At 51.4% G+C, this 22936-nt stretch overlaps 10 protein-coding genes across 10 annotated transcripts; 5 read left to right on the top strand and 5 right to left on the bottom strand.

Annotated features, from left to right (window-relative positions):
• Positions 1-247: 247 nt before the first annotated feature.
• Positions 248-3168, top strand: M436DRAFT_39285 (uncharacterized protein; the record flags this gene model as incomplete). Its single annotated transcript, XM_013574524.1, has 2 exons — positions 248-411; positions 546-3168. 2 exons carry the CDS (start codon positions 248-250, stop codon positions 3166-3168), a joined length of 2787 nt encoding a protein of 928 aa, XP_013429978.1.
• An 807-nt stretch (positions 3169-3975) lies between these two features.
• M436DRAFT_61324 (sugar transporter) lies at positions 3976-5861 on the top strand (the record flags this gene model as incomplete). Its single annotated transcript, XM_013574845.1, has 3 exons — positions 3976-4466; positions 4524-4612; positions 4828-5861. The coding sequence occupies 3 exons, from the start codon at positions 3976-3978 to the stop codon at positions 5859-5861; spliced, it is 1614 nt and encodes a 537-aa protein (XP_013430299.1).
• A 1039-nt stretch (positions 5862-6900) lies between these two features.
• Positions 6901-7059, bottom strand: M436DRAFT_18234 (uncharacterized protein; the record flags this gene model as incomplete). The annotated part of the gene is made up of 1 exon (XM_013574493.1): positions 6901-7059. A coding segment is annotated over one exon (159 nt), but the record flags the coding sequence as incomplete, so codon positions are not given.
• Positions 7060-7296: 237 nt separating this feature from the next.
• M436DRAFT_39669 (uncharacterized protein) lies at positions 7297-8023 on the top strand (the record flags this gene model as incomplete). The annotated part of the gene is made up of 2 exons (XM_013574589.1): positions 7297-7576; positions 7629-8023. 2 exons carry the CDS (start codon positions 7297-7299, stop codon positions 8021-8023), a joined length of 675 nt encoding a protein of 224 aa, XP_013430043.1.
• A 480-nt stretch (positions 8024-8503) lies between these two features.
• On the top strand, positions 8504-10861 carry M436DRAFT_24661 (uncharacterized protein; the record flags this gene model as incomplete). Its single annotated transcript, XM_013574503.2, has 1 exon — positions 8504-10861. A coding segment is annotated over one exon (2358 nt), but the record flags the coding sequence as incomplete, so codon positions are not given.
• A 176-nt stretch (positions 10862-11037) lies between these two features.
• Positions 11038-12692, bottom strand: M436DRAFT_39316 (putative P450 monooxygenase; the record flags this gene model as incomplete). Its single annotated transcript, XM_013574528.1, has 3 exons — positions 11038-11248; positions 11327-12083; positions 12143-12692. The coding sequence occupies 3 exons, from the start codon at positions 12690-12692 to the stop codon at positions 11038-11040; spliced, it is 1518 nt and encodes a 505-aa protein (XP_013429982.1).
• Positions 12693-13302: 610 nt separating this feature from the next.
• On the bottom strand, positions 13303-15891 carry M436DRAFT_39656 (putative vacuolar segregation protein; the record flags this gene model as incomplete). Its single annotated transcript, XM_013574585.1, has 6 exons — positions 13303-14093; positions 14360-14600; positions 14666-15015; positions 15070-15449; positions 15500-15723; positions 15772-15891. The coding sequence occupies 6 exons, from the start codon at positions 15889-15891 to the stop codon at positions 13303-13305; spliced, it is 2106 nt and encodes a 701-aa protein (XP_013430039.1).
• A 945-nt stretch (positions 15892-16836) lies between these two features.
• M436DRAFT_70442 (MFS general substrate transporter) lies at positions 16837-18619 on the bottom strand (the record flags this gene model as incomplete). Its single annotated transcript, XM_013574944.1, has 4 exons — positions 16837-17447; positions 17500-17891; positions 17943-18516; positions 18565-18619. 4 exons carry the CDS (start codon positions 18617-18619, stop codon positions 16837-16839), a joined length of 1632 nt encoding a protein of 543 aa, XP_013430398.1.
• Positions 18620-19188: 569 nt separating this feature from the next.
• On the bottom strand, positions 19189-20919 carry M436DRAFT_61330 (C6 zinc finger domain protein; the record flags this gene model as incomplete). The annotated part of the gene is made up of 1 exon (XM_013574846.1): positions 19189-20919. The coding sequence occupies one exon, from the start codon at positions 20917-20919 to the stop codon at positions 19189-19191; it is 1731 nt and encodes a 576-aa protein (XP_013430300.1).
• Positions 20920-21318: 399 nt separating this feature from the next.
• On the top strand, positions 21319-22815 carry M436DRAFT_39251 (fructosyl amine:oxygen oxidoreductase; the record flags this gene model as incomplete). Its single annotated transcript, XM_013574521.1, has 4 exons — positions 21319-21404; positions 21456-22259; positions 22314-22565; positions 22617-22815. 4 exons carry the CDS (start codon positions 21319-21321, stop codon positions 22813-22815), a joined length of 1341 nt encoding a protein of 446 aa, XP_013429975.1.
• Between the last annotated feature and the right edge of the window lie 121 nt (positions 22816-22936).

Below are 22936 nucleotides of genomic sequence, written 5' to 3' on the forward strand. Positions count from 1 at the left end.
CTGCGAATATCGAACCCAAAGTCAACATTTTTTCATGTTCAGTGTCCTCAGAAAGGTTCTGTTAGATATTCGAGAGATGTTGATGTAGCTCGTGGGCGACGAACTCAAGTGCTCCATCCAGCTTGGCTTTCCGAGGTGAGCCACCAATTTAGCCGCGGCGGCGCACGAATTAGGAGTTTCGAGTCAGGTCGTCACGAACACCTCGATACCGTCATTATTGTCAACATCGAGGTATATATCATCCGCAATGCCCGAGAGCGAGCCTCATACGACCCGCGATGAAACCCAACGAAAATGCTCGACCTGCAATATCGTCTTCCAGAGGACAACACACTTACGACGCCACATGTTGACGCACACACAAGACAAGCGTTTTGTCTGCTCACAATGCGGAAAGAGCTTTGTCAGAAGGTCCGTACTTTGTCTTCCCATGCCTTGTTATCATCAAGATTTTGCAGCAGTGGATGTACGCTGTCACCTCTTTGGAGGTCCAGGCGGATCTGTTTCCGCGCCGTTGTTCTCACACCAGTTGACTTGAATTTTAGGGACACGCTTCATCGACATCAGATAACTCATCGCACGAGCTCCATTGGGAGCCACGCTGGACCTGCTGATGCCCTCTCTTCTAGAGCTTGCAAGGCTTGTGCCACTGCCCGTGTGCGATGCACAAGACAAACCCCTTGTGACAGATGCAATTCAAGACGGCTACAATGTATCTACGAGGAATCATACCAGAGAGCCGAACCAGGGGTAGAGCAAGAAGCAAGCATGATGTTAGTTCAACACCAAGAGAAGACTTCAAGCCTCCCACCAGATCGCCCAGGGACCACGAACAACGATGCAGAGCGCATGGTTCATCAAGTACAAGCGCCAGCACTCGGCGAGAACAACGCATCTTTCTTACCCGCTTCAACTTCACAGGTTGCGAGACCACAAGACGGGCCTTTGATGAATACTACATGGGTAGCACAAGATCCCGCATCAGTGTCGCCCTACAACTTTCAGGATCAAAGAATGGTTGCATCATACGTCGAGAGCGATCCGCCTTCATTACCCGCCACAAACTGGCTACCGTATACCAATGGCATGAACTGGGACTTCGATTTCTACATGACTCAAGCACTGAACAACTTCTCTCCGACCATGGGCCTACATCAGCCAAACATCTGGTCTCCAAGTGCAAATCCTCTAGACAGCGCTCCGATGCACATCGGTATGAGCCCTGGAGGCGGGAGCAAGGGATCCGTTGCAGAAGAATCCCCTGCCTCTATGTCTGTTACCAACTCCGTGACTTCTTCAAAGCGGCATGGGACATTCTACGCAGACGGGGAGGTGAGTCGACTGGCAAGACATCGCAATGCCGAAGTCTCGCAGACTCAAGACCATATAAGCAGTATGGGAAGTGGTCTTGAGTTCAGCTTCGTAGAGGCAGAGCCGTTGACCATAAGCGCATCTTCTCGATCGATAATATCAGAACACACCTACAACTGCATACTAGAACAATTCGATGATCTATGCATGATCGATCATCCAGTGCTTCTCTTCGAGAGATTCCGATCTGACCGATTTCCTTCTCGACAAGCCCTGGAAACATGCATCGAGCTTTACTTCGAGAACACCAGCACTATATTCCAAGTTGTTCACCAGTCAACAATTAACCTAGAAGGCGAAAACGACTGGATTCTTTGTTTGGCAATGGCCGCCTCTGGAGCTGCCACATCTTCTTCCGTATCATTGGCATCCAATGTTGAGGCCTTGAGGACATTTCTACAAAGGGCAATCATTGCGCGAAACATGATCATTGCCCGCACCAGGAGTTCACCAGAGCTATCTTTTATGCAAGCTTGTATCGTCTACGATGTCTTAGAGCTTCATCTGCAGCACAGCATCCATGAAGAGGCTTTGGCAGGCACTCGGTCGTTCTCGGATTACTGCACCAACATCAAGAGATCGCGATGGTTGAGCCTCGACGAGCCAAACTGGGATGGAACTTGGACGGAAGAGAACTGGAAAGCATGGGCGCATCGCGAGAGTCAGCGGCGGGTGGCATACTGTGCCTGGCTGTTTGACAGTTGGTGTCTTCTGACATCCGGCAAAAGGCTCTCGGCAAACTTCTCGCTCAGCGATGTTCAGACAAATCTGCCTGTCCACGAAGCTCTTTGGGTGGCGACTTCATGGGAAGAATGGATGAGACTCAGACCGACGCACAAACAGCCGATGGGGTTGATTCCCCTACTAAGTTCACTGTATCAACAACAGCCGCTTACTCAGGAGCTTGGAGATTTCGCACAGACAATTGCTGTCCATGCAGTCTGCCGGCGGACACTGGAAGTGGGTTCTCACGTACTCGATCCGCTGAGCGGCCTTGATGCGGGGCAGCCACAACAACAACGTGGCGAGTCCGTCAGAGACATCTATTGGCTACCCTCGGATCCTGAGTATCAAAAATGGCGCAACAAAGCCCTAGACTGCCTGGATTCCCTACATTGGGGAACGCACGGCGTCATAGCTCGTCTCCAAGGTCTTGAGCCCCCAGTGGTCTTGCACTTGCACATGTCGCGATTGGTTCTGCTGGTCCCTTACCAGGACGTTTACGATCTGATGTGTGAAGTCGCCTCATCACATGGTAACGACGCGTCCTTTGCTCATATTGGCGGTTCACGGTCTCGCCGAGAAGATCTTGTGGCCAAGATCTGGTTGTGGATCTCCAAAGATCATTACAAATCCAGACTAGCTATCGTGCATGCCGGGGCAATGTTCTGGTATATCCGGCATCATGGCACAGGCAATATCCTCGAGCCGACAAGTCTGTTTGTGGCCAGCGTCATATTGTGGGCATACGGGTCGTTTGTGCCCCTTTTGCAGGCCTCAACGGATGAAAACCATACTGTGGTCCCTCGTGTGGACATAGATGAACAGTATGATCCGAAGATGATACAGATTGACCGACCTTGTGATGATGAGCTTATTCAGATATTCATCCGTCGAGGGAATTCTATGCAGCCGCACATGCTAGGCGTAGGCAATATATGCCAGGCCGGTGGAGCGCTCGGAGTGCTCAAGGTTGGTGCGAAGCTAATCAAGCATCGTTGCTCAGCATGGCCGATCTCCAAGACATACGAGAATCTCCTCCTTCATTGTGCCCAAGTATCGGCAAAGATATCATAGACGCGTCAAGCATGATATGGTTGCAGGTAGACAAGATAGTATATATCTATGGACGAGATTATGTCGCAGGTGCTGCGAGTAACAAGTCGGATATCTGATCTCATGTTCCAACTAGCGTTTACGACAACTATTATGCCAATGCGCAATATCATGGAGGGAGTTAAACCACCGGGAGCACTCGATTGTGAGAGACCTTTAGAGCACGCCGGAGCTCGACTGACTTGTCATCTCCCGATGAGTAGCGGTGGCCGTTAGGGCAGGGCCAGGATGAGCCTCGGAACACAAGCTCCACGGGGTCACGCACATATCCACAGCTTCTCCGGAAAGTATGGTCAGCGTGTGGGAAGCAACATACCTCACATCGCGTTCATCAAGGAGCTTGTATGAATCAGCCATTGAAAGCGAGCAAGGCCAAGGCTATTTCCGACGCAGTTACTTCAAAAGGCTGACCCGGCCAAGCAGCCCGACGGGGCCCCGGAGGGGCATATCTGCCAAATCAGGAATTTCCGCTGAAGTCGTCGAAACCTCTCAAATCGAACTGTCCGGTGGTGGCACATGGGTTCTCACGTGAAGTACCCAGTCAACGTGGGAAAGCTTGTAGGTCTCCCCGGACTCTCCACATCCCCCCTCTTCACACTCTCTTCCCCATGGGGCACGGGATCGCGGCCGCGTCTATCAGTATGTATATATAGGCATCGGCTTGATCGGCATGCAGTGGTATATTCCCCAGGACTCACAAGCACCTGGTGATCGTTACACCCTTCCTATACCACGACTACCAACATAGTTTCGCAAGACTTACACACCATGGCAGACGAGAAGAACGACATGGTTCACATCGAGGACCGATCCGGCTCCCTTGTCGGAGATGAGAAAGCTGATCATGGGCTGGCTGCTGCTGCGAACGACGAGGAACACAAGTTGACTCTGATGCAAGCCCTGAAGAAGTATCCTCAGGCTTGCTTCTGGTCAATCGCCATCTCCAGTTCCATCATCATGGAAGGATACGACATCGTTTTGATCTACTCCTTCTTCGGACAACCCGCGTTCGTCAAGAAATACGGCGAGTTCGATGCTGCGACTGGAAAATACTCTCTCTCGGCTGCCTGGCAAGCAGGCCTCGGAAATGGCACGCAGATTGGCACGGTCATTGGCGCGTTCCTCAACGGTTATCTCACCCACAAGTTTGGCTACCGCAAGGTCATGATGGCATCGCTGCTCTCCCTTCTCGCACTCATCTTCATCCCATTCTTCGCCCCTTCCGTCGAGGTCCTCTTGATCGGTCAAATTCTCTGCGGGTAAGTGTGCAGTCGGTCTACACGTTCGTCTTGCAAAGTACTGATGTTGCTTTACAGGATCCCATGGGGCGTGTTTGCCACGATGGCACCAGCTTATGCATCTGAGGTCTGTCCAACAGCACTTCGTGGTTACTTGACGGTCTATGGTAAGTTCTTACTCGCCTTGTGTGGACATGTCACCATCTGGTTGTGAGAATGCACAGTTCTTTTAGTGGGTGGAAAGTATCCGCCCAGAGTCATTGATTAATGGCTCTCTGTGGTTCTACTCACCTTCTAGAGATGACTGTGCATTCTGACAGCTCGATTTCTGCCCTCGTGTGGTTATGAGAGAAAGTATGCTAATCGTCGTTCAATCTTGCAGTCAACCTTACTTGGGCCTTTGGTCAGCTAGTCGGCGCCGGCGTACAATCCGGAGTCTCTGGCATCACAACACAGTGGGCGTATAGAATCCCTTTCGCCATCCAATGGGTCTGGCCACTCCCTATCGCTCTGCTCGCTTTCCTCGCTCCCGAATCTCCTTGGCATCTGATCCGCACTGGCGACAACGAGGGTGCTTTACGCTCGATCCAGCGTTTGTCTTCTGGCAAGACCGATAGTGAGAACAGAGCTCAGCTCGCAATGATGCAACATACCAACCAGTTGGAGATGGATATCAGTGCGGGTACATCATACTGGGACTGCTTCAAGGGCATCGATCGTCGCCGTACCGAGATTGTATGCATGGTCTTCGCCGCTCAACCATTCTGCGGCAGTGCCATGGGTGGCACGCCTACCTACTTCTTCATCCAAGCCGGTCTCCCCACCTCCATCTCGTTCAAGATGACAGTTGGTGGACTCGCCATGGCTTCTGTCGGCACAATGATCTCTTGGTTCCTGCTCTCCGCCTTCGGCCGCCGCACTCTCTATCTCTGGGGTTTGGGCCTCCTCACCGTCGTGCTCACCACAACCGGTGCCATCAGTGCCGCAGACGCCGCCAGTGTTGCTGGAAACTACGCACAAGCCGTCATGATGCTCATGTGGCTCTTCATCTACTACCTCACCGTCGGACCCATCTGCTACGCCATCGTCGGCGAAACCTCCGCCACACGTCTCCGCAACAAGAGTGTCTGTCTCGCTCGCATCGCCTACTACATTGCCAATATCGTTTGCGGCGCCGTCAACCCCTACTTGCTCAACCCTACCGCGTTGAACCTCAAAGGCAAGACTGGATTCTTCTGGGCAGGCACTTCACTCATCTTCTTCATTTGGACATTCTTTAGACTGCCCGAGTGTAAGGACAGAACGTATGAGGAGTTGGATGTGTTGTTTGCGAATAAAGTCAAGACGCGCGAGTTTAGGAAGTTTGACGTCAATGTTTATGCTGAGGATGGAGAGACGCTTGTTAAGCAAGAGTAAGAGTAGGAGGGTTTATGGAATATGATGGCGAGGATTACGTTTATGTCTGTACATGATTTGATGGATGGTAAGGATGGGCATATGGATGAAGTCGAGTGTTGTCAAAGTAGCACTCTGTATATAGTTGTACCTGGTACTGCGATATTTCTCTTCCGAGCGTCTCCAGACAACTCTTTTGGCTGTAGTGTACAAGCATGGTTTGAATGTGGAGACAGGGAAAGAACCTCTTACCAGGATGATACTCATGGAGTAGGTCGGACGAGTAAAACAAGTAGTGAATGTCACCGGCGTGTATCGTACTTGACCCTTGCACGAGGGGCTGTGAGCCGTTCGGTGAATGAGTTGGCAAGCCTCGCTGATCTTGCTTGTTCAATCAGATTCGACTTCCTGGATGAGAGTGGGCGGAGAGATAATTTGTTCGATTCTGTTGTTGCACTTGCCGCCAAAGCCGAATGAAACTGGCATCGAGTTTGTATACTAAGTACAAGGCGTACCACATATCTTCAAACCCGAGCAAGAATCGGGAAAATCTGTCATAATATGAGGACCGAACTCGGACGTTTTTGGTAACAGAGCGGCTGTAGATGAGAGTCGCGATAGGGGCTATCCATATCAAAACGCACAACGGTATGAATCGGGTCTGCAAAAGTACGAGTGTTTAAGTATATTGAGGTTGTTATAGATGCGAGGTCGATAAGATTCAGTCGAGATCAGGCTTCGTATCAAGTCGTGAGCAACCGATTTGGCGGCAAGAACGAAGCGTGGTAAGTCCGTAGATGATGAGACCAGTTCATGTCACTGAGAGACTATCGAACATACGACACCATTGCCGGATTCCAGGAATGTACATGGCCGCGCAAGGCTCCACGGTACACAACATCTGGTGATGAGTTTGGTGAGCCGACATATACTGTCGCCTGCCACGACGGTATGATTGTATCTCCTGTAAAAGCTCGCAAGACTAGGAAATGAGTTATTTGGTTCCTTCTGGCAGTACATCTAGCCAGGCTGGAGTTGATCCTGTAAGGTTAGCCATGGGTCCACTCAGGTAGAAGCCATCCCAGACTGCGAGGATGGGTTCGAGCTCGAGATCCTCGCACCAGTGAAGGGTTTCAAGCAATTCTAGACCGTCAGTGATGCTATGTGCCCACGTGCCTTCTCTGCCAGGTCTGTCCTTTAGAGGACCACTGGTCTCGTTTCACTTCCAGAGGTATGGCGGGTCGTGCGCCGGCGGGAAAGCCGGCGTTCCCCGCAGGGAAAGAGGCCGGAGCACACGTCGGCAAATGACGCTTCAGCCGACGAGGTTGCCGTCGCTCGCTATATCTCTCTCCGGTCGCGTTACACCAGCACGAGACCAACTACTGACTAGCACGCATTGATTGTCGCCAAACCTCCACAGCACCACACTCCAGCAAACGCGTTCACTCAGTCAAGAATGGGCATATTCAAGACTTTGTCAAAGGCCGCCGCGTACGGTACCGTAGCCGGAGCCGGAGGATGGGCACTTTACACACGAAAGTCCAACTTCGTGCCTCTATCACCTTCCGACCACATTTACAACACAACTTTCTATGCTCGCAACAACCCTGAGAGGAACCCTGCTACCGCCGATCTGTGCGTACGCAGGGTACCGCTGAGCGAGATCAAGCCCGAGTACCTTGAGAAGGAAGGAAAGCTGGTCGAAAAGTTCTGCGCCGGCGTTTGGGGAGGCCTTGGTGAGTGCAGGTGCTTCGAGACGTGCGTCGGTCCACTGACACGACGCTATAGGCTATGCATACCAACGTCAATACCTCGAGAAGAAGTACCGCGACGCCGACACGGAAGAGCAGCTATGGGACACCAAGGCTCTCCTCGACTCCGAGTACCCCGTCGGTACACAGATCACAGACCACTTCGAGGTGCTCACCAAGACACCTGAGTCAATCATTGTTCGCTGCGGAGACTCGCCTCGCAAGATGGAGGTCAGACCCAGCGATGGACTGTTTGAGATGAGAGCAGAGATCTTGAAAGACGAGGGTGTTGCCGAGTTCCAGCTCAAGAGTGTCTTCTACCAAGGACTCGGCAAAGCGACTGGCGCACCCATGCCTGCGCACATCGAGTTCTTGCACAGACAATATACCAAGTTGTGGATGGAGACTGCAGTCAGCAACGTCACACGATGAGCATCCGGCAACAGACTGCGCAGATATGCTAGAGGCACAAGCAAGACAGATTACAAAGCAAGTTGCTAGATAGGCCGAAAGAAGTGATAGTAGCATAGTGAGACGATTCTTAATGATGAAAGAGCGACTGTTTACTCGAACGCACGTGAAAGCGCAAGCAAAAGCGCGTCATGGGTCAAAGCTCTCGGTGGTTGTTGCCTGCAGTTGAATCGAGCTTTCCCATCTCATGTCGACCTTGCCATGAGCTAATGCCTTGACCTGGAGTTGAGACTTGTCCAGTCCCCAGACGACCAATGCAACCATCATCAACACGGATCCGCAGGCACTATGGCCCAAGGCCGGCCCCGCCGTAAAAAGACCGTCTTGTCGTCCGACGATGAGGACGACTCAGCGCAGACAGTTCCTGTGGAAAGCCATGATGCCCCCGACACCAAGCCTGCAAGACGATCCTCGGCCTCCAGACCAAATTCGTCCAACTCGGCCCCGACCAAGTCCAAACTCGCCAAATCTCCTTCCAAACCACGCCAAACTCGCCAGCCCACCAAGCCTGTCGCCGAAGCACACCCCAAGCCTGCGACTAAACCCATCTCCTCTTTCTTCAACTCTGCTACACAGCCTCATCGCCCTTCGCCTCAGCACTCGACTGCGCCAACATCGGACAAGCCAGCCTCCCAGGACATAGACATCGACGACGACGACATCGAAGCCGATGATGCTATCCTGTCTCAGACTTCCCGCATTGCCCAAGCTTTGCGCAAGAGGAAGCTGATCACAGACGACATTGCTGATACGAATCGAAACGGCCCACCACCACCCTCGCAGAAGTTCCGCAAAGTCTCTGCCGCCACCAAGCTTCCCACAAACTCGGCACCCGTTCCCACCGACACAAGACCATGGACCGAACGCTTCGCTCCAGTCGACTTGTCCGAGCTTGCTGTGCACAAGAGAAAGATTACAGATGTCCGCAATGTCCTAGAATCCGCTTTGTCTGATCGAGCCACGCCGAGATTGATTGTTCTGAAAGGCGCCGCCGGTACTGCCAAAACAACTACTGTCAGCCTTCTGGCCAAAGAGATGGGCATTGGTATAACTGAGTGGAAGAGCCCCGTCGGCACTGATGCTGCGAGCAGTGCTTTCACTTCGTATTCGAGCCAGTTCGAAGACTTTGTCCTAAGGAGCGGCAACTTTGCACGTCTTGATCTAGTCTCTACTTATGGCACGGCTCAACCAGCTCCTACCGCAAAGGATCATGCTAAACAGATCATGCTCGTTGAAGAATTTCCCAATACCTTTGCCAAGTCCTCACCAGCTCTGCAAGCCTTCAGGAACACCATCCTGCAGTACTTGGCCGCACCGTCATCGTCCAGTCCCGCACCTATGGTTATGGTCATCTCGGAAGCCCTGCTCTCGACCACGACTGCCTCTGCCGACAGTTTCACTGCTCATCGTCTGCTCGGTCCTGCTATTTTGAATCACCCAAGGACCGCCCCGATCGAATTTAACAACATCGCTCCCACTATTCTGACGAAAGCATTGGACACGATCGTCATCAAGGAATCTCGCAAGTCAGGCAGGCGTTTTGCTCCCGGTCCTGCTGTGCTCAAACATTTGTCCGAGACTGGCGATATCCGAAGCGCTGTATCCTCTCTCGAGTTCCTGTGCCTTGCGGGGGACGATAGTGGTGCCTGGTCATCAAAAGTCGCTTTCACAAAACCCAAGGGTCGTGCTGAAGCTGCTCTGACCAAGAAAGAACAAGAAGCTCTGAAGTTGATCAGCAACCGCGAGAGTAGTCTTGGCATATTTCATGCTGTCGGTAGAGTAGTGTACAACAAACGCGTTGACCCTCCTAGCCCTGTCCCTCAACCTCCGACATACCTACCCCAACATCGGAAGCCAAAAGTCCCGGAACACGATCCTAACAACTTGATCGATGAAGTCGGCACTGATACGTCAACATTTGTCGGTGCTCTACAGGAAAATTACGCCTTGTCTTGCTCGTCCTCTTTGAGTGAAGATGCACTGGATTCGTTGAACGGCTGTATCGATGCTCTATCCGACTTTGACATGTTATCATGCGATCGATTCGGCTTTGGAACACGAATGTCGTCTGGTTCTGCTCAAGACAATCTTCGTCAGGATGACATGTCCTTCCAGACGGCGGTTCGTGGTCTTCTGTTCTGGCTACCCACTCCGGTCAACAGGCTAGCAGGCTTGCCACAAGGAGCCAAGCGCGGCGATGAGTTCAAAATGTTCTTCCCATCGAGCTCCAAGCTGTGGAAGGAAAGAGAAGAATTTGAGGGCACCTTAGAAGGTGTGGTATCGACGATGCACAATCTGGCTGTTGGCTCGAGTTCGGAGTCGACATCTACGAGCACAGAAGGCGTGGCAGCGTGGAAGCGCCAGCAGACATCGGATGTGGCTTTACAAGACGATCAAGATGCAGCTGTGACGACTACACCGCTCTCAAACACCCTTTTGAGCTCTGGCGCAAAGACAGAGTTGCTGCTTGAGCGTCTGCCCTTCGCCTCCCAGATATTGCCTCGGCAAAGAGACGTTCCACAATCGCTTATCAAGGGCATACAAACTCTGACACGCATTTCTGCCTCGAACCCTGTGTCTACCAGTCTCGAAGATGCAGCGCTGGAAGGGATGGAGGACAACGAGCTGGATATGCAGCAATTAGAGTGGACAGATCGTCCAGATGTAGAGTCTGCCATTACGAAAAGAAGCAAGAAGCAGCAAAGCCAAAAGGGCGAGTTCGAGGGAGGTGGACTGCATATACCCGTCGAGCACGCGGTCGAGAAGCTCGTGCTGAGCGATGATGACATCGAGGATTGATACCCCTTTGTTTGAGTAGCTGATCACTTTGTACAAGATTATGAATAATTCGTTCGTATAGCTCACATGACTGTCTTTCAATGCTGCATTTCATTGACATACTGAAATATCCACATACTCGAATACAGTGGAATAGACATGACTACACTATACTCCTTATCGACGATTCGAGAGCATCAAGCAACAGTAGACCTCCTCTTCATGCCCACCCAACACTCGAGCGGCTTCCTCAAGAAGCCCTCTCTGGTCTCGAGTGTCTTTTGATACAGTTCGAATTCGTAATTGTGGAAGACGGTTGCGACGATCAGTGCCAATTCCATCTCTGCGACGTTGCGGCCAACACAGGCACGTGGACCGTAGCTGAAGGGTATGAAAGCCGATTTTTGACTGTTTTCGATCTTGTCAGTGATCTTCCTTGGAAGCTTTTTTGGTGAGAAGGGAGGGGGGACAGATGAAAAAACTCACGTCTCGGTGACTTTTTCCCATCGCTCTGGTTTAAAGTCATCGGCATCGGGACCCCAGATTTCTTTGCTGTGGTGCATGGTGTACGCTGGCACGCTGAGTACCGTTTCAGCAGGATAATGTCTACCGCAGACTTCTGCTCCACCTGCAGGGACTACTCTAGGTAGACCCAGAGAAGAAGTACTGTGGATACGCATGGTTTCCTTGATCACAGCATCCAGGTAAGGTAAATCGCGCACTTGCTCGAATACAGGGACTTGAGTGCCTTTGGGGATTGCTGCGTCGAGTTCTTGCTGCAGTTTCTTGACGACATGAGGGGTAGCTAGACAGTGGTAGAGTAGAGCACAAGAGGTATTTGAGGTGGTGTCGCTGCCGGCGATGAGTTGCGTCAATGCTTCGGCGGTGAGTTCCTGGCGTCCTAGACTATTGCCGTGTTCGTCCTTTCCTTCCATGAGTCTGGCTAGCAAGTCTACGCGATCAACGCTATCGGCATTGTCGAGTCGTTGCTTCACGCGTGCCACGGCGATACCAGCGAGGTTCTGCACGGCCTGTACGCCCTTGGTGAAGAAAGGGTCAGGGAGGTACTTTGCGTATGGCTTGATGTATGGCCAGCAGCCTATGGTGCCTGAGACTTCGCCGCGGCGGTTTAGGACTTCAATGGCGGGAGCGAATTTGGGAGGTGCGTCTGGAGACTCGCGGATCTCGGCGATGTCTGCGCCTTTCTCAAGCATGCCGAACGGAGCGCCGAATGCGAGGTCGCCTGGTTCGAAGGTTAGTTTCCTGAAGTGCTCAAGACAGGCAGAGGTGAAGTTTGGATACCGATGATGTCAAAGGCCGTGTAGTTGAACCAGTTCAAAGCGTCCATCTTTGCGTACTGGCCATCTGCCAACTTTGACATTTTGTTCCATTGCTCGACCAGCAATTCCAGGTTATGGTGCATATACTGTTCAAACTGACCAATACTCTTTGAGCTAAAAGTATGCGAAACAGTCTTTCTCTTTCTCGTATGTTCTGCTCTATCCCTGGTATTGAAGAGACCACGCTGGATGCTAACGAAAGCATCATAGTATTCGCTTTTCAAGAAACCCGTACCGTGGCCATAGACGACGGGGATGGCAGCTGGGTCTGCGATGGAAACGTGGTGGGGTTGGATGCGGACGAGTTTGCCGTACGTCTTGTGGGCTTGGTCTACGGCGAGGTATCGTCTGCCTCGGCGGCATTGGTACATGAGCCAGAGGTTGGTGAAGGCTGCGGGAAAGGGTGAGGGCACATCGCGGATGGACCAGTTTCGCAGGTAAGGTAGGAGGTAGAAGAGGATTGGTATGGCTAGAAGGGTATAAGGCGTGAAGAGGAGCTCGATTAGACCCATGGCGACTGCTTGATGGATGGACCGATTGATTACGGTGAGAGTAGTACAAAGGTCGAGGCAGGCCTGGCTGGGCTCCAAAGACTCGCGGGACACGTCGTCAACTTATATCAAATGCAGAAGCAGCGAACGAGGGGCATCGTGTGACGCAGCTACCTTAACCTTCTTGCCCTCTCCTCTTCCATGCATCCTTGGCGTCCTATCCATCTTGCAACAGTCGCATGGCCGTCTCTTCCGCCATACGTGAGCTCAAAGGTCAGCAATCCGCACCCCGCAGCCCCCTCATCTTCGGACCGTTCGTTCCGTGCAAGAGCTGTTCGGAAGCTGCACCAGAAAAGACAGAAGATGAAGCTCATTCTGCGGAGGAAAATGCGGGCATCTCTTGATATCGGATGTGCACCGTGCACTCGGCAGAGCGATATCATTTATTCGGCTCTGCACTCCGCCAATCCTGTCTTCCTTTTCCATACCACAAGACACCGAACTTCGGTCGATCTGACAATGGCTCGCGATCACGACAGTCATATGCAAATAGATCCGCGAACTTGGTTTCTTGGTCACATTGCCGACTTAACCTACTCATCCGTCATGCCACCCCTTCTTGCATGCTGGTCTAGAAGACAACCTCCTTGAAACCCTTGGGTACATCTCTCTTGTTGTGTCCAGTACCCTTCCAGCCACCAGCGCTCGATCCCCAGGAGCCGAAGCTAGGGGTCCATCCGCCGAAGCCGCCGTGGCCCCAAGCACCACGGTGTCCGCCCCAGCTGCCTGCCCAGTATGTTGCCCTGCCGTGCACTTCCAGCACGCTGACACTGAGGTTGGGAAGCTCGAACTTGAATGTGCCATCACGGGAAGCTGTGATGGTCGTGTTTGTCGATGTTACGACCTGAGCCTTGTTGGGGGCGTTGTAGCTGTCGTGGCTTGGTGCAGTCAGCACCGTCAAGGTTGCAGTGGCACCGCCAGATACACCATTGAAAGAGATGGAGACGGGAACGTTGCTCGTGGCGTTGTACACGGCTGTTTTGAGCATGTGAGATCCAGTCTGGTTGTTGTAACCGGCCACGTAGTAGGCAGGTCCGAAGTTGCCGCCAGTAGTAGGCAGAGTCTCGGTAATGAGGTGGTTACCCATGAGCCGGAGCATGTGCCACGAAGTCGACAGAATGTCCTTGGTAGGGTCGGCAGTGAAGCTGATCATATCAGGTGTCCACTGGTAGCTGTTCAGGTTCTGCAAGGTTGGAGCATACGATGCACCAATGATCATGTCTGAGTTGCGTTCGGCTCCGAGAAGGAAGACTGCTTCGGCGACACTGCCCTCCCATGATGGGAAGGCCAGTCTTTCCCTGTTCGAGCTCCAGTCTACCGAAGCCATAGAGGCGTTGTTGCCCTCGATCACAGCGTATTCACCTGCATCTCCGTCAGCTCTGCTCACTGTAAGGCTCGTCTCTCCCGTGTGCTAAGTATTGTAATGCACACAGCTGTAAACATGCACAGTAGTTTCGAGAAACGAGCAATCTCCATCGAGAAGTGACATCGCGTCGAATCTCTTTGGAATCGTCTCCACTGCGAAGATAATGGTGCATTTTTATAGTGAGTGTCACGCTTATAGGAGGAGCGTAGGAGAGTTGTGATGGTCACAAACTTTAGCACACGGGGAAGATTGACCAACTTACCAATCAAGATAGGGTGGCTTCTGTTGTAGTGATCAAAGAGACTGAACTCGTGCACAAAGTTGTCGGGTCTGGAGTACTCGTGGTAGTCGAGAGAGATGTCGTCGGGAATAGGGTCGACTTGAGGAGTCGATGCAATGATGGTGATGTCAGGGTAGGCTGCCTTGATGGCGCTGGTGAACATGGGCAGACGGTATGCTGAGTAACTGGCATTGCCGCCGCCGAGGTTGTCTTCGTTACCGATCTGTTTCAAACATCAGTAACCCGTGACAAAAAAAAAATGAGACTGGAGAGATAAGAAATGCTCACCTCAACATAGTTGATCTGGAATGGCTGAGGGTATCCGAGAGATGCTCTCAATGCTCCGTACTTGGTACTAGTCGAACCCATCAAGAACTCAAGCTCGTCGAGAGCATACTGGATCCAGGGTTGGAGCTGATCCTGTGGAGTGACGGGTCCGCTAAGGTAGAAGCCATCCCAAACTGCGAGGATGGGTTCGAGCTCGAGATCCTCGCACCAGTGAAGGTATTCAATCAAACCTAGACCGTCGGTGTTGACGTAGCCCCACGTCCCTTCTCTGCCGGGTCTGTCCTTTAGAGGTCCAATGGTCTCGTTCCATTTCCAGAGGTATGGTGGGAGACTTCCCTCAAGGTTGTTACCTGAATCTTGTCAGCTCGTATTACCCAAACATTGCCAGCTATGCTCAAACCCACCTCCAGGGAATCTCAAAAACTTTCCATTCAACGCCTTCAATGCTTCAGCAAGATCCACACGAAGACCATTGGCTCTGTTCTTGTAGGTAGGAGGGAAAAGACTGATCAAATTGAAATCAAGCGAGCCTCCAGAGATACCAGACTTGTCGAAAGTGAGGTAGAACGAGTTGTTCGAGTTCGGTGCTGCAGAGCTAGGGGTGAGGGTGAAGTTGTGCTGCACCCACTCGTTGGGCGAAGCCTGTGACTGCACTTGTGTGGTAGCGAAGGTCTCGTTGTTGATGTCAGATTTTAAGGAAGCGGTGAATTTGCCCTTGTAGGATCCTCTGACCCAGAAAGAGCCAGTGTAGAGTTGGACTTGGACACCGATGCCCCAGTATCCGCTGTGGCTATGTCAGTGGGTGTTTTTGTAGACTCAACTGTGTGAACTCACGTATTCGAGAATCCAACCTCGGCCTCGGTGGCCTTGCCAGTTGCAACATTCATAGAGGTAGGCAAAGCACTGGACAGCGGTTGAGACAAGTTCTTCAGCGAAAGAGTCGAGCCTCCCACAGAGCCGTAAGCGAAAAGGCTCGATGGATGTACAGTGCTGCCTTGGAATGCTCTGTTGCGGATGAGCTCGGCGTAAAGTCCACCATCGCCAGAGAAGTTGATATCCTATGACAGTCAGTCAAAGTCAAGAGTTGTTGTGCTGGGACGAAATACCTCGAACATAGTGCCATACTGCAGAGGAGATGTAGCATTACCGCCACTAGCAGCGACCTTGAGGTTCAAAGCATTCGCAGCAGTAGCAAAAGCTGCCACAAGAACACTCGAGAACAACATTTTGTTGTATGATGATTGACTCGATGTGTCGACAGTGTTTCATTTTGAAGGTGACACTTGCCTTCTTATACTATCTCCAACGGTTCGTCTTTTCCCTGTATTCGGCACCATTCCCTGATCATCAGGCAACATTCTAATGATCGACTGTATATTATCCTAGAACTGCGTTGGCGGTTCGTGTTCGTGTGTGCCGCAGTCACGACTTGCATACTACCCACAGACGATACCGGAGAACCGTGCATATGGGTAGTCTGCATCTCTCGCGGGTTCATAATTTCGGAAACTTTGATGATATTGCCGGACTGCGAACCTTGCACAATACGACCTCAGAATGCAACAAATCAAACTTATATAGCAAAGTGGAGGAAACATTGTTTGGTGTGTCCTTTCTTGGTCAGTCTTCAGGTTTCCTAGAGTCCGCCTCGTGGCAAGCTATGTTGTCAAGTTTGTATGCGTTGGATAGAAAGATGCATTTGCATCACGGTCAAGGTCATTGACCCCGCGCGGATCGTGTACAAGTGTGGGGTGTCCGCTCGTGTGGGGTGAGGGGTATGGCCGGTGGGTGACGACCTGCAGCAGTAGATTCATGCACTCAGAGGCAGGGATGAGAGACTTCTTTGCTGCTTTGACTATGGAGAGTATTCCCAGCTCTGCACGCCGTAGCAAGAAAAACATGAAGACAGGCACCAATGTTTAGCCTAATCCTGTGTGATCTCCACTCGGCCATGCACCTTGCTCATGACCAAGATCGACAAGCATGCGGGATGGGTCAACGTCGAGCTTGTTGCTCGCTTTCGGAAGCTCTCGGCCGTCAGAACAGGAACAAGCAAGCTGGGTAAATATCATTACCGAGATGGAAACCCCCATCGACATTCTGGATCTAAACAACTGACATCAAGCTAACAAAGACATTCTTCTCACAGCCTAAAAGCGGTCGAGAACGGATCAGTTTTCTCTCTGCAAAAGCCACTCTCTCCACTTTGGTGAGCATCTTCGCCTCCAAGACTTTCCGTATATGCTCATGGGTATTGCGGCGAGCATGGAGCAGAGAACGCACAGACCGAAGAAGAGAAAGGCGTACCCGTAGCCAGCTGCTTCAATAAACGGCTGCACGCTATAACTGATGGCGAAATTGATGCAGGATGAGCAGATGGCAAGGACCACTACCAATTCTCCACCAATCCCTGGGAAGCATTCCATGGCGTATGTTGTGGCAATGGAACAAGCAGAGACCTGGTGAGCAATCATACAGCCCACTCCGAAGGCGATTGTCATCCAGTGTGCCCCTGCTTGGGCCCCAAATCCGTACATGAAGTATCCGATGGCGGCGTAGACAAAAGAGAAACACAAGGTCCAGAGGCGCATTTCAGGCTCCTTGATACCGCGGTTCTTGCGTGCAAGATATAGTACAATCCGATCCGAAAGGACACCGGTCAGCCATCCGACAAAGTTGCCGACAAGAGCAGCAAGGAAGACAAGACCTGTAGATGAGGTGCTCCAGTCGTAGGGCGGTTCGGTCAAGATCTCTGAGATGGTGTTGAACGAGACGATACCAGCTATTGCTCATTAACACATATGACTCGAGAATGCCGGGTGTGATGAACTTGCCTGTGCAGCCGAATGCAAATATGCAGCCAGAGATGACGACGTTGGGGAACAAGAAGAGGGCGAACGGACGACGGAAATACTGGAAGTATGTCGTCTTGTCCTCTGGAAAATATACCCAGAGCTTCAACTTCTGAGCATATGTTCGGCGAGGGAAGTCACGCTGCTGCAAGTCGGGGGCCTCGGACTGCACAGTAGTGATGCAATTGAGATCTTTGTCGTCAAGGTCTTTGCTGTCAGTGTTTGACTCCGCAGCACTGGTCCTACCTTGGACCACGGGAAGAACTCCCTGTATGTGCTCAAAGATAAACCTGGGGAACAGTGTTTCCTCAAACGTGAAAGTCAAAAGGACCAAGACACCGGCATCGATTATTGCAACGCAATACTGAGTCCATCTTTACATACGTATTAGCGAGTGTTCTCAGCAGAATCGTGTTATGACATACCTCCAGCCCAAATGATCTGAAATGATACCTCCAGTAATCAGACCAAGAATACTACCAAGTTGTTGACCAAAGAGGTAGAAAGACAGCATCATGCCGCGCTCATGGGCAAAGAACATATCAAAGACCGACAGCTGAATGACGGCTTGATAGGCACTTGTCCCAACACCGTTCAAGCTGTTTGACAGGAACCATTGCGCAGTTCCATGGACACGACCTTGCCATACACCCGCCATACAACAGATGAGCGTGGTGAATAAAAACACTGGTCTTCGGCCCACTTTGTTGGCAGTGCTGATCCACCAGATATTGCAGAGGCCGAGCAATAGGTAGTTCAAAGCACTGCCTCCGTTCATGTTGACCAGCGAAACACCAGTATCCTCAGATACAGTGGTCCAGGCAGCGCCCAGTGTATTCTCTCCGAAAGAGAATGCGCATGCGTACAACGCAAGCAAAAAGAGCTGGTACCACTTCTTCCATCGAGACCATGTAAGAGGGTCGGAGCCGCACTCTGTTGGGCTTGGGATCAAAACAATATCCGAATTGCCCTGATGGGCAGCATCGAGGTCATGGTTGACTGGAGCGGGATGAGAAGAGCCACAATGCGGATCAGGATCGTTCTTACCATCAACAAGTTGTTCGGTACCCGGCACATCCAAATCATAGTCCTGATTCGTCATCATGATGCACTTTGTGTTGTATCAGAAGTGGAAGATTGATCGACCCTGTAGGACGATGTGTCCTTTCTTATATTCAGCAGCCTCGATGAATGTCCCATGTCCAGTATATTCTCGCATGTACACTCACGATCGAAGTAACGAGGTCCCTCTGATAGACGGACGTTGATGCGGAGAATTTGAAGGTACAAGCGTGGCCAATAGGAAATGCAGCCATGTGTCCGATAAGCTCTAGCCCCAGACATCGACCCGTGTTCAAGCGGCCACAATCAGTCAGCGTCTAATCTGGGGTAAAGATAGGCCTCGTTGGATATCATCAGCGCCAGCGAATCGAAGGTACACGCGAAGTGTGCCGTGAGTCGGATCAACCTTACCGGCATGTGTTGATATCGACAACATTTCACCGTCAGTATAGCAGACATCCAAATTTGGACAAGTCTAGTCCGCAACTATGGACCTGCCTGAACTGGAAGAAGATAGGGCGGACAGACTCAGGAGGGTCTCTATTATAGTGACCAGAGACGACAAAGGCGTATGCGTCAAACAGCTTGACGCTGATAACAACTCCGTCCTCAAGCAAGACTCAAGCCACCACACAAGGGAGCGATATAGCGCTCCCAGTCGTTCTGGCCTTTGTCGAGGCCTTCGGCTTGTGTGCTAGAGAAATCATCATAACTCCTGTTCAGCCATACTCTCTCAATGACAGATCTCGTTTTGACTATGTTGGCAATAGCATTCGATCTTCCGAGACTGTCCAAGGCATACAAAACAAAGGGTCGAGCATAGTTTGGCACCTCATCGGGTAGATCTTGCTTTTCGGCCCATTCGAAATCCTCCATGGGGTCGAGTTCAACAGCTGCGACAAAAAGAGGCCAGCTCAGGCCTGCAAGCACTCCATGCTCGAGTAAGACAGAGACAAGACGAAGAATCTGCTGTACATGACCAACAACAAGAGGCATCGCGGGAGTTGCACCGTTGAGAGCACAATGCAAGTAAAGCTCAGCTGCCAACCTTTTCAGCTCGGCAGACAACTGAAGTAGGTTGTCATCTTCATCAAAGACCCTCTGTCTCAGGCTGCAAAGCCGGCGTTCCAAGGATGCCGCCTGAAATTGAAACTCAGGTAGAAGACATACGCCTGGCTGTGATCGATGTTGGCGGCTAAGTTCAGTGATCTCGCACAATATTGATACAAGACCAGCAGAGCAGCCAAGCCAGGCATCAGTGTCTTCGCCTTGTGATGTCCAAAAGTCACTGCCAAAGATCGGTTCCTCGCCACACGCAGTTCGACCGATGACATCCTGAAAAGCGAAATACTTCTCAGTAAATTCGACAAGCTCATTGGAAGACGGCCCAGCCATGAGGTTGAGTTGAGCATGCCTTCGAACTCGTATCAGATCTCGAGCTCCTTTCAAGTGGACAACCCAGCGTTTATCACACTCGTTGATGATCTCGTATTGACACAAAATCATCATGATGACCAATGTTCCAGGATCCATGGCAACCTTCAGAGGATTTTCGGTGCTGAGCCTTCCGCGTAGAGTGCGCAGAACATTGTCTCCTAGTCTCAACGAAGTCGAACGAAAGGCGATATCCTTTTTCGATCTGTGACAGGCTGCGAGAGCAAGCAGTGCGTCCAAGACAGCGGGAGAAGATGACATGGAGAATGGAAGAATCAGATTGGCAAAAGGGGATTTGTTGACGGAACTTGGAACGGTAAGGGGACATATCTTCTCCAGGTAATACGAAAGTAGATTTGAGTGCATTGGGCTGGGAAGATCGGGCAGCATCGGCAGTGCAGATGGTATAGAATGTTGACGAGGCAAGAACACGGGTTGTCTAGCAGAAAGCCATGGCGACAAAGAAGCAGTACTCGAAGTGTCGTCGCGATCGTTGGTGCGAATGACATCCAATGCTGGTGTGGCTTCCAGTGCGAGATTCTCCAGAGTGGTAAGCTGTTCGACATTCCCTACCGTAGCGTTGATAAAGCTGTATGAAGAAATCAAAGGAATCTGTATCCAAGACACTTCATCCTCGGTAACATGGATGCATGGCGAAGAAGCGCTCGATTTATCAGCGGCGTTCTTGCTCCATAAGCCAGTTCTCCCGAATGCTCGTCCAGCACTGGTATAGTCTTGTTCCCACTTGAGCTTGATGCTCGTTGAGCAGTCAAAGCCCTTGGCATGACATTGGCCGCAAGTCGGTTTCTGCTCATCACAGCGAACCTTACGAGCACGGCATCTGTCGCAGCCACTTCTTTTGCGTTTCTTTGCGGGCTCCAGAGGATTCACTCGTTTGCGGGGCATGACGGATTTTTGGTCAGAACAGGTGGGCCTTAAACATGATGCCGTATCCGGTAGAACGATAGGGCGACCGAGAAAGTCAGGAAGGTCCAAGTCAGGCTTCGTCTGGTGATGACTTGGGGTACGATAGGCCGAAGAGAAAATGCGGGTGAGAGGTTGGGGCGGCCGAGGGAGGCACGAGTCATGGGCTTGAGCCGCATGGGCCACTTGGGTTGGACCTTCCCAATGTCCACATCTCCCCGCTGTCACCTTGAGGTGAATTCGATACCGTTGTGTTTTCAGACGAATCGTTATAGGTCAAGTGGCTGTGTATATCTATGTAGGTCTCTGCTTGTTTGGCAGACTGGACACCACGACGCTCTTTCCTCTTGTTCCTGAAGCCTATCCACAAAGTTTCTCGCAATGTCTAGCTCTCTATCTTCGGACTCGACAATTCTCATCGTCGGTGCGGGTACCTGGGGCATCTCTACAGCTCTGCACCTGAAAAGGTCTGATGAGAACAATCTCTGACATCACGCGTGATATTGACTTGATGCCAGACGAGGATACAAGCACGTCACTCTTCTCGATCCTTACGCTGTACCATCCCCCATCTCCGCTGGCAACGACGTCAACAAGATTCTCGAACTGGGGACTTTTGCTGCTGGTGCCGATTCAAGCGAACGCTACGTCGCAAACACATTGATCAACGAAGCAACCAAAGGATGGCTCGAAGATCCCGTCTTCGCACCATACTTCCACGAGACGGGATGCATCATTGCTGCGACTTCAGATGTCGGACGTGCACACATGAACTCTGCCAGTGGCCCCAGCGAGGATGCGGGTTGGTTGCCGCTCAAGACCAAGGAAGACTTCCAGGCGACTATGCCAAAAGGTGTTCTCACTGGAGACTTTCCTGGCTGGGAGGGTTGGTGGATGAAGAAAGGCTCCGGCTGGATCCACGCGAGAAAATCCATGGAGAGTGCCGCCAGAGAAGCAGAACGTCTTGGCGCTGTGTTCATCACTGGCGAAGAGAAGGGTAAAGTTGAGAGTCTGATCTATGAGGATGGTGACGTCAAAGGAGCCAAGACACTGGATGGTGTCGAGCATCGGGCAGACCGTACGATACTCTGCGCTGGCGCGAACGCAGGTATCATATTCGACATGAAAGACCAACTGCGACCCACAGCCTGGACACTGGCTCACATCAAGATGACAAAGGAAGAATTACAGCTGTTCAAAAACCTACCAGTCCTTTTCAACATCGAGCGAGGCTTCTTTATGGAGCCTGATGAGGACAAAGGCGAGTTGAAGATGTGTGATGAGCATCCAGGATATTGCAACTGGTCGGTCGATCCACAGAAGTAAGTCACCAAGCCCTCTCCATGGAGCCTGTTCCATAAACTGACACATAGAAGCTCTCAACGGTCGAGTATACCTTTTGCAAAGCACCAAATCCCTAAAGAGGCAGAGGAAAGAGCTCGAGGGTTTCTTCGCGAGACAATGCCACACCTCGCCGATCGACCCTTCAGCTTTGCACGTATCTGCTGGTGCGCAGACACTCCCAATCGGGCCTTCCTCATATCTAAGCACCCCGAGTATCCCAGCCTTGTGCTTGGATGTGGTGCTTCAGGCCACGGTTTCTGCCACATTCCAGTCATTGGAGGATTGTGAGTAAACCACCTTATCTGGCTGTAGTAACATGCTGACCATATACACAGTATTACAGATGCGATGGAAGACAAGCTGGATCCTCGTATGAAGCACAGCTTCCGCTGGCGTCCAGAGACTGCAGTAAATCGCAAGTGGGAAGATTTACAAGATCGATTTGGCCCAGAAGGATCGAACAGAATGATGAACTTTGGCGACATTGTGGAATGGACCAACATTCAGCCAGAGATTGCAGAAGCCAAGCTCTGAATCTGACAGTAGGTAAATTTACTTACTAATTGTATATCAAACATATACCAGTAGACGAATAAACCCGCAAACATCAGCACAACATTAACCAACGATCTGCCATCCAAATTCACACTCCTCG

Source organism: Aureobasidium namibiae (assembly GCF_000721765.1).
Source record: "Aureobasidium namibiae CBS 147.97 unplaced genomic scaffold scaffold_3, whole genome shotgun sequence".
Lineage (NCBI taxonomy): Eukaryota > Fungi > Ascomycota > Dothideomycetes > Dothideales > Saccotheciaceae > Aureobasidium > Aureobasidium namibiae.